This window comes from Mercurialis annua, linkage group LG8, assembly GCF_937616625.2.
Source record: "Mercurialis annua linkage group LG8, ddMerAnnu1.2, whole genome shotgun sequence".
Lineage (NCBI taxonomy): Eukaryota > Viridiplantae > Streptophyta > Magnoliopsida > Malpighiales > Euphorbiaceae > Mercurialis > Mercurialis annua.
Window position 1 is genome coordinate 42782648 of NC_065577.1, and position 16478 is coordinate 42799125.

At 28.1% G+C, this 16478-nt stretch overlaps 2 protein-coding genes across 3 annotated transcripts; one reads left to right on the plus strand and one right to left on the minus strand.

Moving 5' to 3' along the window:
* Positions 1-2460: 2460 nt before the first annotated feature.
* On the plus strand, positions 2461-4474 carry LOC126661113 (protein LURP-one-related 14-like). 2 transcript variants are annotated; one of them, XM_050354900.2, is made up of 4 exons: positions 2461-2878; positions 3330-3548; positions 3981-4007; positions 4277-4474. In XM_050354900.2, exons 1-4 carry the CDS (start codon positions 2633-2635, stop codon positions 4406-4408), a joined length of 624 nt encoding a protein of 207 aa, XP_050210857.1. In that variant the 5' UTR covers positions 2461-2632; the 3' UTR covers positions 4409-4474. The 2 variants fall into 2 exon arrangements, with proteins under 2 accessions (XP_050210857.1, XP_050210858.1); XM_050354901.2 differs by lacking the exon at positions 3981-4007 and having other exon boundaries at positions 2463-2878.
* Positions 4475-13910: 9436 nt separating this feature from the next.
* Positions 13911-14788, minus strand: LOC126659618 (wound-induced protein 1). Its single transcript, XM_050352921.2, has one exon. The coding sequence runs from the start codon at positions 14502-14504 to the stop codon at positions 14139-14141; it is 366 nt and encodes a 121-aa protein (XP_050208878.1). The 5' UTR covers positions 14505-14788; the 3' UTR covers positions 13911-14138.
* Between the last annotated feature and the right edge of the window lie 1690 nt (positions 14789-16478).

The window sequence follows — 16478 nt, forward strand, 5'->3', positions numbered from 1 at the left end:
TTCATCATCAGCTCCCAGCTGAGTTATATCAATTCATCACTCATATGCAAACATACTAGACCGACTCGGTACTGGTGATCACACAGCCTATTGACACCCAATAGGTAGCTAGTTTCTTCGGATCGCATACTAGTTCTCGTATATAGAAATTAAGAAAGCATATAACCTTTCAGTCATTTATATAACATGCGATGCGTATAAACAGTATATGTATATCTATGCAAAATAACTTTATATATATAATACACGAAAGTAAATTTGCCACTCACAGTGACCGCTATCCAAAACTGTACTATTATAATCCCGCAAGCGTAAGCTCCATGCGTTGTCTAATCACATATCCACTCCCGCTAACTGGCTTGATAGCTTGTCGGTACGTCAGTTACTTAATCGAGTTACCTATACGTTTAATTCATAAACGTTGATTTAGTATCAAAACCCTAAGTTATAAACTTAGGTTAACATAATCGTATTTCAAATACGATTCTTAACTTTGATAATCTCTTAATCACACTTCTCTTTTAAACGTCCTAGTTTACGTTTTGATATTCAATCGAATCACGATTGATTACGCGATTTGAAATTGTCTAAAATCGAGTTTTTGCGTCGCGTCAGGGCTCAGAAACCAAAACTAACAATATCCGCTAACGAAGGACTGCACGTTCGTGCAGCAGTGTACTGCACGTTCGTGCAGTATGCTACACGAACGTGTACTGCACGTTCGTGAAGCATACGGCTGCCGATGTGCAGCCCCGGGGTTCATTCCCCGGGCCAATTCCGACGTGCTTAAACGTCCAAAGTCGATTCTAGCACGATCTCCATTAATAACCATCTCAAATATCATCAAAAACGCCAATTGAAACGCGATTACGATTCGTTTAATTCGTTAAAACGAAATAACCCTTATTTATTAATTCTCATAATAAAAACGTCAAGCTTACCTCGATTTGAAGCTTAGCGATGATAGAGAATCGAATTCTGAACGAATCGATATAAAGAACTCGCGATTTGGACGAGAAACGGCGAAACGGCGACGGATCGCATTTGATCGTTGAAACCTTCTGTAGGTTTCTTCTTTTCCTGATCATCTTTCCCCTTTTCCTTATTCATAAGGAAAGATACATATATATCTTGGCTAACTAGCCACTTTGGTCCTTCATTTCTTTAATTTAAACCATTTCTCTTTTAAACTTTCTAATTTAACTAAATGGTTTAATTATCCTTTTAATTCGATTACTTACGTATTATTTATATCCGATAAATAATACTAACTCAATATTTTATTTTTCCGTCAATAGTCTTCAAATTGCTATTCTCTAAGCTTAATTGGCTAATTTACACTTCGGCCCTTAAACTTCTCAAAAGTTGCAATTTAGCCCAAAACGCATCCGTGTCCAAATTTTAAATGGTCTCCGATTGACCCGAAACTTTTACCACATATACTATAAAACATTTCGCGGACCTTGGCGAAATAATTTTCACTTCGGAATTTATATGGCTAAATTACCACTTTAGTCCCTGTACTTCATTTTGCGATTTTCTGAACATTTTTCTTTTCTAATTCCAATTCTAACTTTAGAACTGAAATCTAATGTTAAATCTCTCGCAGATAATCCTTTCCAAAACCGACCTACTAAAACTTATTCATCGGAAGACTTTCCGATTTTGCAACTCTGGTAAATCTAGACTGGACACGTGGTCCAATTAAATACTTAAATATTTTGGGGTATTACAGTAATTTTGTCTAAATAATTAAAAAAATGAAACAGCTATCAGCTGATGGCAAAAAACTTCAAAATGGAATTTTTTTAAAAAGCAACTGTTGGAGGTTCAAAAAACTCCAAAAATCTCCTAAAATAATCTCACCAAACGCTTTGGTGCAATTTTTTAAAAAGCAAAAGCTAAAATCTCCACCAAAAAACTGAACTAAACAACCCTGTAAATTCATTATATATTATTATATTACATCATAATAGCTGAGATTAATTTTCTAAACAATATACATACCTTAATTTATCGTCAACATTAAAGTCATTAATATTAATTAACCAAATACCTTCAAAATTCTCATTTAATGCTAAATAAATAATGTTGTTATATGATATATGATTTTTATTATATATGATTAGTTTTTTACTATATGAAAAGAAAATGGAACATGAAACTCTCCTAGTAATGCGGAAATTTATGTAAGAATTTCCTAAAAAAAAAATTAAATAGATTGGTGAAATTATTTTAGGAGCTTTTTGGAGTTTTAAAGTTCTTTTTTGAAAGAAATATAATTAAAGTTATAAATGGTAAAATTGACAAATGAGAGGATCTAGTTCTTAAATAACGAAATATGCTCCCCAACATTCAATATTTCAAGATCACTTTCCAAATTATTCGCATGTGAAAAGGGAAATTTTACATCAGTTAATCTACAGCTAATTTCCATAAATATTTTACAAAAATATTCAATCTTGTTAAATAAACAAATGCCAATCATTATAACAAAAAAAATGTTCACAAAATTTGCTTTTGTCACATAAATAAATTACTTAAGAAAGAGGAAGAAAATATTTTATTTTTGTTTTCTTCTTCTTCTTCATGATCTCAATTCCTCGAGGCTGTTCTTGAAGAATTAATTTCAATGGAAGGTACTCCATGGACATATGGAATTCCTTCTGTTAGTGTTATTGGAGATGGATATTGTTTTCCATATCCAATGGAATTAATTGTGAAGAAGAGGATTAGAAAATTGTCTAATGCACAATTTGAAATTTTTGATCTTAGCGGCAATCTTCGCCTCCAAGTCGATGGTGGCGTTTGGAACCTCAACATGAAACGAATAATTCGCGATCCTGCCGGTTTTCCAATCCTCACATTGCGCGGAAAGGTAACCATTAGCCATAAGTCACTATTTGGTTGCATTTAAATCGATATTTATTTTGAAGTAGTCAAATTATGACGTATATTTTTATGATGAAAAAAGAAAATCCGCCGCAAGTTTATGATGATATTGTGAAGAAATTGTGACGAAAAAATGTTGTCACAAATTTTATAACGATACTTTTCATTACAAATTCGTCAAAATTTTATGGCAGATGCTTACATTGTAAATTTAACTATTACAAATATGTTTATTTTTATAGTTATATACAGACGTCAAAGGAATATCATAAGGGAATTTCTGTAGTGTTTTTTTTCCCGTTGTTTTTAGACAAAGACCGATCTAAATAATTCACCGTATTTTTTTAGTGATTTATCATGTAGAAACTCATTTTGACATATTTTTATTTTATATTTTGGATTAATAATCTAACAAATGTATTTTTTTGATGCTCAAGGCACTCACATTTTGGCATAAATGGAAGGTTTATGAAGGTGAAAGTAAAGATGAAAATAATTGTTTATTTAGTATACAACAATCTCATCCTCTCCAAATAAAAAAAGAGCTTCATGTTTTCTTGTCAAATTACAAGAAAAAAGATCCTGATTTTCATGTCACTGGATCTTACACTTCTTTATCTTTCAAAGTCTACAAAGGCCACAGGCTTCTTGCAGAGGTATAAATCCTTATCCTTCAATTCTATTTTTTCCTTCAAATCGAAATTTACATGTATAATCTAATTGTTCAAATGTGAGAATTTTACGTTCGATTTATTGTGTATCTCGTCATAATAGTAATATGTTTTTATTTGCCTCCGCATCTATTTTCTAATTATAAATAGTGGCGGAACCGTAAACGTAATTCACGGAAAGTAAAATTTCACTTAACTGAACCATACGAGATTCATTTTTAAAAAAATAGGTTAAATGATATACCGTTTCAGTTGTAAACATAGGTGTAATACTCCTAATTAGTAATTTTCATGTTTTGGAAAAATTGTTGTCAAAGATTTCAAATTCATTTTGTTTATTCTTTTCCTAAGAAAAATTGAAAGTTGGCTATCTACTTAGATATATAATTCTGATAAAATTGATATGATTTAATACAGGTCCATGGCCCTAGGCATTTGGCAGAGGTACCAAACTTTCAAACTTGATTAATCTTTCTGAAGCTTACCTTAATTTTCACTTCCACTAAAATCAACTAATAAAAAGCTTAATTACCCTTGTAAAAGAATTAGAAAATGACAAATCATTAAATTAACATCATTTGCTTGTTTAATTAGTTGAGAGTCATTGGGTCAATAATTTGATTTGCCTTAGTAAAAATTTATGATATGATTAATTGAAATAAAAATACTATAATATATGATTTATATAATGCAAAAGTAAATAAATTTTGTAGGTCAAACATACATTCTCAATGGAAAGCTTCTACAAGGGAAAGGAAAAATACAGAATTAAAGTTTATCCAGAGGTTGATTATGCATTTATTGTGGCATTACTTCTAATTATTGATGAAAATGATACCCCATAACTCTTGTTCTAAGGTTTACACCCATTTTTTTCTTTTTTCATTAAAAAACTATTGTGTTCATATATATTTTTCTAATCTTTTTATGACTGTGTTATAATATATGCAATTTATAAGCATTAGCAATTAGAAATATTTCCTTTTACGTGAGATGAGCATTCAGATTGAACCAGACCGAAATTTTAAGTTTTTTAAAATCGAATTGAGCCAAAAAAAGAGAATAAGAGAATATATCAAACCAGACTAAATCGTTTGTTTGGTTGATTTTTATATTTGGTCTCCGCTAAAACATAACTTAAATTTTTTATGTGCAAAACTGGAAAAAAAATAAAGATACATAATCCTACATCTTTTAACTGGAAAGGTTTTTTTTTTTTAATTAATTAATTATCTTGTAAATATGAAGTTAAACATTTATGTTATTAGTGTGTGTATTACACGAAAATGGAAAAGGATGCGGCCAGAGATGAAACTAGAAATATTACTATATCAATATGAAGGGGCTGGTTTATACCAAAGAAATCTTGAAGGGCTAATTATAGAAATAAAAAATTGTAACCATATTTAAAACTAAAATAAAAAAAGTAGAACCCTGTATATCAAATTTTATTTATAAAAAAAAAGATATAATATATAAATAAATCAGTAATATTTATGACAATTAAAAAAAATCATTTAAATGTAATCACAAATTTATATTCACAACAAATAAGAATTTGTCTACTGATATTTTAAAAGTTTTCTGATTGTAATAAAATCTAAGTTTTTTTATTTTTAACAAATTTGTTTTCTATTAAGATATGTATGTCTATTTTTTTTATTTATCAAAATATTTCTATAACCTTTTATCACGGAAACATTTTCAAAACGAGAAATGCAGCTTTCTCAAATTTATGCGCATCAATAAAATATGTACTTCTTGAATACCTTATGCTAATAATCAATAAAATATGTACTTCTTGAATACCTTATGCTAATAATCAATATGGATAATGTGATTTTACAATTTATGAATCTAGCAAGCTACACTTTTTTTAATTTTTCATTTTGATGCTTAGGCACTTTCATTTTTGGCAGAAGTGGAAGGTTCATAAAGGTGAAAATAAAAATGAAAATCAATCTTCTATTTAGAGTTTCCCTTGAAGGTTAACCTAATCAACCGATTTTTTTATTTTTAGCAAATTGAAACGCTAAATCATTTTTTGTTGAAGAAAATGATAGCCATTGTATATTAATTTTGGTGTCTACATAAGCGTTTTCTTGTTAAAACATAAAAGTTGGTGAGTTTGTCGAATTTTGAAGTTCATATATTATTTACAAATCATTCTAAAGTTCATAAATTAATTTATATTCAACCCTTAAAAGGTAATACTAAATGTAAAAATGAATGTTGTAGGTAATCAAAGTTTGTCCAGAGGTTGATTATGCATTCATTGTAGCATTGCTTGTAGCTATTGATGAACATGATTCCTGATAACTCTCCTTCTATGTGTAGTTTCTATCAAATTGTTTGTGATCAATAGTTATAATATTAACAACTTATTAGTATTAACGGAAAGGAATAGCGCTTATAAAATAAATGAATTCATAATTTTAACAGAATATTGTCCAAATACTTATAATATTTGAGTTATAGAAATGTATCATTTTACATTGGGCATATCTAATTTTCATGCCATTTGTCTTACCCGTAAATTTAATAAAAAAAAGGAAAATGAATATTCAAATATTTAGTGCATTTGTTAAATATATTCTAATAGAAAAATTACAGTTTCGTATATAATTTATGTCAATTATATCCAAATAACGAATGAAAAGATGAAAAATCTAATTGATAAAAATAAAATTTATTTTACCTCTTAATAGATTTTGTGATTAATTGGCATGATAATTCTTAAGAAATTGTCTATCTAATTTTATCAAAAAATTGTGTTGTTATCAGTTTTTTTATTATTAACAAAATATAGTTTGTTATAAAAAAAAACTCAAGATAGTGAATTCTCATCAATTAGATGTTTTATGTCTTTCTATTATCTGCAAAATATCCATGCCCAAACAACCTATTTTTTGGACAAAAAAAAACAAATTTGCAAACCCAATTTTTCATTCATATTTTCTAATGGAGAAATAAGTTTGACAAATGATATATAAATATGACCCTCTACAGCATAAGATATCTCAAATAAAGTGCAATTCCATGTTCACATTATAAACAAATTGAAAAGACTGTTCAAAGAGGAATCATTTTAAAGATTATAGAAGGAAAAAGGATAAAATGGAAGAATTGGGACTTCTTTGGGAGCCAATATTTTTTGTTCATCTCATTAATGGTCCATTAGAGGGTAGACCCAAAATTTTAGAATTAAGTTTTTATTATTTGACATGTTTAGCTTAGTGGAAGGATATTTTGTTTAATAAGAGTCTGAAATTTGAAAATTTTCCTTCTTACTATAATAAAATAATATAATTTATTTTCATTAATTAATTATGTTTAGACTTAAATTTGAAAATTTATAATTATATTAGATTAATTATAATTAGGATACATATAATTTATTAGATTTTATTACCATAATTTTGTTTAAAAAAAAACTATCTTGTTTTCCTTTACTTAACATAGAAAACACATATGCTAGTTTATAAATTGAAAATTTGTATCCAATACCCTTTTCGCAAAAATAAGGTCTATATAGTGTTAAAAAAGTCAAACTTTTTTATTTGTTAAAAAATCTATCTAAATTTTTCAAATGTTGTAAATATATCGTAATTTGACAAATTTGTTAAAAATCTATTTAAATTTTTCAAAATTAATTTAATTGGACCTACGTAACAATAGAATATATAAATTAAAAAAAACTAAACAAAAAGAGTTGTCAATCGGGATGTCATATGGTTTGAATAAATCAATTTTTAAAAAAATTAAATCAATTTTAAAAATTAGATAAATTTTTAATAAAGTGATCAAATTGGATAAATATACAACTTTTAAAAGGTTCGTATATTTTTAAAAAGTAAAAAAAATAAAAAATTCTTAACACCATTAGGCCTAAAAATAAATATCAATAACACAACTATGTATAGCATTATTTAGTCCAAGTAAATGCATTGATGATAACTCCATTTGCAACTTATTTTATATATTTACAATTTATTAATCAACAACTATTGATAACATGGATATGACTAGTATTAAGTTGCTATTTTTTAATAAAATGTTACGTATAAAACATATATTTATATATATAACATTACAGCTAAGAATTTCTAAATTGTGTACACAACTTGCAAATTGGGATTAACTTGTACTTTAATCTAATAGAACAATTGGAAATAAATAAAATGCTACAAGTATATAGATACAAATAACTAGTTATGAAAATGACATGATAATTTTAGTCAAAAACTACAAGGAAGCCACTAAATATCCTCCACAGAACTTGATATTTATATGCTAACTTTCAACAATAACCCCAAGATTATCAATCTATCATATACATAATGGTTATATGAAATGAAGTTTAGAGTAAGATTGATTGGACAAAAAGGGGTCAAAGTAATTATTAATTTTACAAAAAAAATGGAAATGGAAAGTGGATGGGTTCTTGGATAAAAAGATGTGATGAAATTAATAATAATAATATTTATTATATTAATTATTTTTATTAAAATATTATTAATTATTATTATTATTACTAGAGTAAATTGCAAATAAAATTACAAATTTTAACATAATTTGTAAATAAAGACAAAATGTTTTAAAAAGCACCCACCACTAATTCGGAACTTAATTTGAAAGCCATATTTCGACCCGGACGTTTTCGGGATGCCCCTAATAACCAACGAATGGCAAGTGCTTTTCCTGTGTAGATCCTATTTCAACGGAAACTTGATGAGTCGATCCGCCAGGTGCCCGGTTTCTGTTCCTATAAAAATATATTTGACAATTCGAACTAAAATCATATACCTCGCTCTTTCGCTCTAACCTCTCCAAATCTCTCCTCTCCTTTCAGTCGAGTGTATTACTTAACCTCTCGCTTCGCTCAAGTGATTTTTACCCCCTTTTAATTATACTAATTTTACATTACGTGCTATGCACGTGACTCGTAACGTAACTTGTCAATGTACATATTAGTAAATTTATTATAATTATATCATTTTTTATTTATAATTAATATTAAATACATTAAAAAAAATTATAAAAGTAAATATAATAAATTAGATTATTAAATTTTTTTCAATACTGAATTTATTCTTCTTTTGGTTTTATAATAATCATAATTAAATAATTAACTTAATTTTATTAATAATACTTTTAAAAATAATAAGATTAAAATCTAAATAATAATATATTGACCAAATACAATGTCTTAATTTTATAGTTCAAGCAAACTAAAAGATAGGTATTCCTACTAATTTGGAGACAATTTAGTTATTTTTTACATACTAAAAACTAAATTGGAGAAAAAATTTAGCTACCTATTCTAATTAGAACTTTAATTATAATAATGATTAATTAAATAACTAATTAGTTAATGACTATAAAACCTTTATTTAGTAATAAACTGAAAAGGATTATTCAGTAAATTTGTCTGCCCCCCCAATTCGTGCTTTTATATATAGTATAGATATAGATTATGATCTTGTAAAATCATCAATTTTATCTAAATCTGCATATTTCATTTTTAATTTTATCCAATTATATAAATTGAACTCTTTTCACTAAAAAATAAAATAAAAATAAAAATAAAAATACTTTTATATGAATAATTTATTTGAACTCTTTTCCATTCGAAAAAATTTAAAATAAGTGATTTATTTATACTTTTTTCGAATAAAAAAGGTCAATTTAGTACTCGACATTACAATTTAAAGTAAAAGGTGCAGGACAACACTAGTGTTTTAAGACAATTTGCCGCAAATATCTAAAATTTGCCAAATCGGCCACAAACTTTCATGTTTTGACAAATTATATATCGAGCTATCGTTTAGAAATATCGATATGAACACCATAATGTACACTATTCCGGCAGTTATATTTGCATTTTTTTAATAACTATAAGTCAGTGTTTCATTTTGTCAAAAAATAAAAATCGATAACTGATTTTTAAAATTTTAAAATTCATGTCGTAATTAAAAAGGGATCATAAAAATTCACATATTTTACACATTTTCTCATTTTAATAATGCTGTTTAAAGATCGTCATTTTCATACAACAACCACCAATTTTTCTCTAATTCATATACCGTTCAAAAATCCGGCAAAAATTATTGACTTGTCACTATCCGGTTCGTTACGGCATGCCACTATTCGGTTGCCAACTTAGCAATTTTCACCGGATTTCCATGCCAAGCCGCAAAGCTGGCTCGAGCTGCAGGAACTTTTTCTAAAATAATAAAGTGAAGCTCTCGGGTCGGGTGACTTCAATAATAGACGTCTGTTGGCATTCCGGCATTCCTTCTCCTTTCAGAGCGTTTTGTATCACAACCCTTTTTTTATAGCAGAAGTCTTTACAGGCTCCCCTTGAAAATTTCTAAGTTATAAGTAAACTATTTTATTATTATTTTATTTAATTTTATTTAATTTTCTATTTTTCATTTTATTATTATTATATTTATCAATTATTATATTCTATTATATTCAGTATATTTATTATTATGAAATTACAATTATAAGATATAAGAGAAATGGTTTTTTTGATGTCTCGTGTTCCTAAAAAAAGGTCAGAAGGAGAAGAGACTTAGATGTCTCGTATTCCTAAAAGAAAAGTGATTCGATTGATGGGATTTGGTATGTGAGAGCATTTGTGTATGTGATGCAAGTGAACGTGTATAAAAAAATTGTCATAAAATTTTGTTGTTCGTTCCGTCGTCGACCCTATCTATGTTTCTACGATGGCCCATTTTGAACGGTGTATATATTTGAGAAAAATTGGTAGTACGTGCATTAAAATGACAATTTTTAAACGGCGTAATTAAAATGAGAAAATATGTAAGTTGGTGAATTTTTATCATATTTATATATCCAATTAAACATAATAAAATATATAATTTTTTTTGCAATGAACCTTATTGTTATTTTCTTTTGATAATTAACCTTATTGTGATTAAGAGCAAAAAAAGGTACAGATACCTTCAACATCTCAAATCAATGTCTATTTTCTCCACAATTTTTGAAGATTATAAATATAAATGGTCTCTGTCACCTTTTGTTCTGAACTTGATTAATATATGCACTTATATAATAAATTGGGTGTTCTTATCATGTTATGATAGTGAATCAAAATAGATAGAGATAAGAGAAATTTAATTGGCATATACCAAGTCGCGTATCAATATATTATATATGTAGAATATAAATTGTTCCTTTGACACTTTCTCAAAGTGGCCAACATTCCCACCACCTTAATTTGCTATACATTTTCAATTACCTTTTTGTTTGATCATAATTAGTTCACAATTATCATATACTTATATACAAATTACTAATTACCAATATGAATAATTTGTTAAAGGTTGGAGTAAGATCCATATTTTGACACCCTTATGCTTAGAATATAGAATAAAAATACTAAAGGATCAATCCAATCTCTTATCAATATTTATTAATTTCCCTCTAATTATATAAATATGTAAATCATTTTCATGAAATAATACAACAAAAAACTTGCATGCATGGTTGAAGAATATATATGTACCTAAAATTGTTCGAACACAACAGCCAGCAGAAGAATATGCTTCATGCAAGCTAATTTAAAGGACATTGGAATATGTTCTACACATGCAATAGTCTAGGGACGAGGTGACTTAGTTCAAATGGTAAAAGCATCTAATCTAAAATTAATAAATCTGAAATTAGAGTTTACACAGAGGTTGGAGTAAATTTATTTTAATCCTCTTACGAAAAGAAAAAGAAATTCTAGTGAAAAAGAACGTGAAAATTAGACTTACAAATTTCAAGTTGAATTATATCTCTGGTTGTAATAGAAAGAATAAATTAAAAAATGAGTGAAGAACCGTCTCGATTCTTAAACTTGTGTGCTAAAATCATATAAATTGAATATATTCCATACTCTTCAAAATAAGATTCATTACATTCATTTATGTAATTTTTTGAAGCACGTAAAAGCAAACGTTAAATATTTGTACTTAATATTTTACACCATTTTGTAATATATTTATATTTGTAATTTGACATATTATCTCACTTATAAAATATTTGTGTTAAATATATTCATATTAACTTTCAATGAACATGAGCCCATCTCACAATTAAGTTAATTTAAAAAAATGGAATAAATCATCAAAATAAGCTATATTTAATTTACATGAGCCCATCTCATAACTTTGAGGACTGAAATGACCCTTTTCTCTGAAAGAATATTCGTTGCTCCTTTTGCAAGATTATGAGAAGAGTCCAGCAATTTTAGTGTAACTAATCAATTAATTAAATAATTAAGCTAAATAAAACAATTAATTGAAGACAGCTTAACTTATTGTTGTTATGTGCTAACAATAAAACATTATTATGAGTTGAAATCTGGAGCTTTAAGAAGAGATGCGTGCCAATTCTAATTTTAAATTCAAGACTTTATGCCATCAGAAACATATGACTATATAATCATGTCTATTTATATAAATGTATAATCATAATAATTCTAATAATCGTTGAGATTTTCTTAACAACTTGTGATTAATATAATACAATTTACAATTAGCACGAAATAAAATATGTAATTATTGTAGGTTCATTGAATTAATTATGTCTTCATCAGGAAACAGCATGTGATAAAAGTCAGTATGTTTATATTTTTATAATTAACTAACCAGATATATAATCGTGCATTAATAATTTAATAAATCAAGCCACCTAAATAACGTAATATTGATCTGATCTACTCATGTTTCATAATGAAAAAACTGTCATTTATGCCCTTAAGGTTTGCCTTCAGGATCAAGCAAGTTCTCAACGCTCATAAAGATTCAAATATGCCTCAAACGTCTTAAAAAGTGAACAACCAGACTCCTATTTTGACTTATTAATGAAACGTTGGGGGCTTGGTTATCGAAATTGAGGGATCCGCTTGTCCATTGTTCAAGATGGTGGGAGCATATTTGAACCTTTTCAGATGTTGAAGGCTTATTTAATCTTGAAATCAAACATTAGGGGTATAAATAATTCTTTTTTTCATAATTGATACTAGAAGTCTAGTATAATTAAATACATATTATCAAATTATATATTTTAGCATGAATTTTAGAATAAAATTAAATTAGATGCTGAAAATTAAAATTTGGCTGCAGTGAGTTGAGAAAATGCCACCAACTATCTCCTATGATGTCCACGCTTTTCATGTGACGATGAATTGTATTTTAAAATTTAAAGACTACCAATAGAAATTATGAAGACCCTATACATACTATAGGATTTTTATTCATACTATACGACTTTTATTCAGAAGACTGCTATCTAAAAAAAAATTATTTAACCAGTATTTTTACGAACATTTTTGTAATTTTGATGCATTTTATTGGACGGAACGACGAAAGTGTCTCGGACTCTCGGTTATTATGATAAAACTCCAATTCAAATTAGAGTTGGGTAAAAAATAAAATCATATCTGAAATTGAGGAAATTGTTATAAAAGTTACCTGAAAAGAGGGCATAAAGACACGGTATTTCTCTAAGATGACGACAAAATCTATCAACTGAAAAAGAAAACACTTCCAATTTGGCAACTTATGGCTTGTTTTAGAGTTCAGCTACAACTATTACTGTAATGCTGACTAGATGTGTACACAGAACCGCCGGACGGCAAACCGAATCGAATTAAAACCGGCGATTCACTTTATAATAATTTAATGTTTTTAAATTAGATCTTATAATTTATTTTAAATGTTAAAATACTAATACAATTTGACCTACTTTAACCTTAAGTTAAATGTTTTTAATATGTTTTATTTTTAGATTTTTTATTCTTTTATATTTTTTATAAAATAAAAAAAATCAAACAAAAATTTATTCTTTTAATCCTAATTTAACAACCGAATCGAACCGAATACGCAACCTAAATGCTATGAAAGAACCAGAGAATCCAAAGCATGCAACTGAAAAATACTACGTTAGAACTTTTATCTCACTAAAATTCATCCCAAAAATTGATGATTCTTAAAAATTTGATGATTCTTATTTAATGTGATATTTGACATGACATATATGTCAAATTGAACTTTCTTGTGCTGCTACTAAAAATTATTGTATTGGCCTAATTTTAGTTAAAAGTATTTAGTACCCATCAAAATCTTGAAAAAAAGATAAAGCATAAGAATTGAATTTTAATCTCACTAAAATTCATCCCAAAAATTGATAATTCTTATAATGTGATATATGACATGACTAATTGAACTTTTCTTGTGCTACTAAATATTGATTGAATTGGCCTAATTTTAGTTAAAAGTATCAAAACCTAAAAATAAAAAAAAATATTAAGCATAAGAATCACTAAAATAATATCAAAATCAAACATCTTTATTAGTAATTGATAATGAAAACATAACATCACAAACATACCCATTTGAACACAAAATTACTAAAAAAATCCAAAAAACTCAAACCAAACTTAAATCAAACCAAACAAAAACCTGCATCTCTAACCAGAGACACGTGCAGCGTTGTCCTTTATTGTTCCACTATATTAAAATACTAACGCTTGCACCTGACCGGAGACGGGGCTAATCAAATAGCAAGAACCAAACCGGGAACCGATTTTCCGAACCGGTCAGAGAGGCTGCTCTCCCAAACGGAAGGGCAATGCACAGAAGTAATCTCAGCCGTCGAAGACGATGACGAAGAAGACGACGATGAAGAAGAATAATCAGACGGCTCAGATTGATTACCAAGACGAGTAACAGTAACAGAAGTGTTTAGATACTCTCTAACCTGAGTAATTATCCCATCCGAGCTCACAGTCCAAGCATGCACCCAAGAAATTGATCGCCTGGACTCGCAGCCTTCAGCTATAACAATGGAGCCAAAAACCCTAATTACTTCCGGATTGAATTCAAACGATGACGTGTCAGCACCGGTGAGAAGGCGCATCATAAACTGGTGAGACGGCGGACCATGGAACCACCACTCGAGATCAGGAGCAAGAATCTTGTGAACAGTGTCGACGTCGCGAGTTTTCAAGGCGTCATAAAGCTGAAGAACCACAGCTTGGTTCCTTCTCGATGAATCTGCCAGAATTTCGTCGGAGTTAGCCAGTTCTTGAAAAGGCCGGTGATCGGCGGCGGAGATTTTCTTGATTCTAGAGAGAGAAGCTACGATTTTCTTGATTTTAGAGAGAGAAAGTTGAAGAAAACCAGAAGGGACTGGTGAAGATTTTAAAAGGAGGGGGAGGGGTTTATATAGTGGTGATGAGGAAGATGGGCTAGGATTGGGTGTGGTGGAGTTTAGAATGACGTGGAGATGTCAGATTGGTGGATGGAGACGTGGCGAGATTACATGAAGGCAAGTAAGCTAGAGTATAAGGATTAGTCAAGCCAATTTGTTTTGACTTGAAGGAATTGAGAAAATATTAATTAATTAATTCAGAGATTAGAGCATCTCCATTGCATGTTGTATTTTTTATGCTATTTTTAGCACAAAATAAGATAAAATGCTACATATAGCACATATTATTGAAATTTGCTCCATTGCAAAATGCTAAACTAAATATAAATTTATAGTTTTATAAGTGATTATCATTATTGATGGCAAATCTGTAAATAATTTAAATATAATAAAATTTAGCATATGCTAAACTTTCTAACAAATTTGGCACAAAGTTTAGCATATGCTAAATTTAGCACATGAAATAGAAGTGCAATGGAGATGTGTTTTTTATACTAAATGCTAAATTATAGCATTGTGAGGTATTTTAGCACTAGAGTGGAGATGCTCTTAATATAAAGGTTATTTTAAGATTGTAAATAAATTAAAAGAAGTTAAATATTGGTTAAGACTCGCATCATCTTACGCTATTTGCTTATTGGGAAATTGGTTTGGATAGTGTCTGTTAAGCTAAATATATCTGAAAGTTAATATTTTTCTAAAACAATTAATTACTATTTTGTTTCAAAACAAAAGCAGTTATATATAACTTATAAAGTGTGAGTTTCGGAGAAATTTGATTGATTGGTTTAACCGAATATTTCATATATTTTAAACATTATTTTTATATTTTCATCAATTTAATCAAATTATTTAAAAGGATTTAGAGAGAGAGTTTCATTTTCTTCTATTTTAAAGTGGGAGATGGTGATTTTAGAACCTGACTATAAATCATCATCTTTTAATTCATATATTTATATATATTTTTCAAATAAATTGCTCTATTTTAAAAATTTATTGCGATTTCTATTAGTGTTAGATTTAAGAGTGTTTTATTATATTTTTACATCAATTGATTTATGTTGTATTTCGACGTTTATTTTCTTAATAATCTGTTGTTAAAAGAATATAAGAGTGTTTTATTATTATTTCAAAGTTATTTTCTCATTCTCAAACTAATTTTTAGATTTAAGTAGTAATTTGTCCCCTAAAATTATAAGCAATGGACAATTAATATATAAATTAATTTTATGGGTAAATTAGTCACGAATTTGAGAAGTATGGGCAATCAACTCTATTTGGGTAAGTTAGTTTACAAGTTGAAGGGACAAATTGCCAATTTAGGGAGCAATTAGTTTATAAATTGAGGGAGCAAATTGTCAAAATGAGGTTAATTGTCTATAATCAACAAGTTCCTGACTAATTTGCTCACAAAATTAATTTATATATTAAGTGCCTATTGCTTACGAGTTGAAAGGGCAAATTACCACTTAAATCCTAATTTATATATCGAAGTTTTTGTCTCATCACACAACAGGATGTTAAATGCCTAAAGAAGTCCGAAATCCAAAAAGCATTACAAATTAACCCAAAAAGTGCTTGGGGACAATTTTAAAGGGAACTGTCTCTCCCAAAAAGTGGTAGGGCACATCAGTTTTGAAGGTGACTGCCTTTCTTTTGTGGACTGCTGAAATATTTGACCCA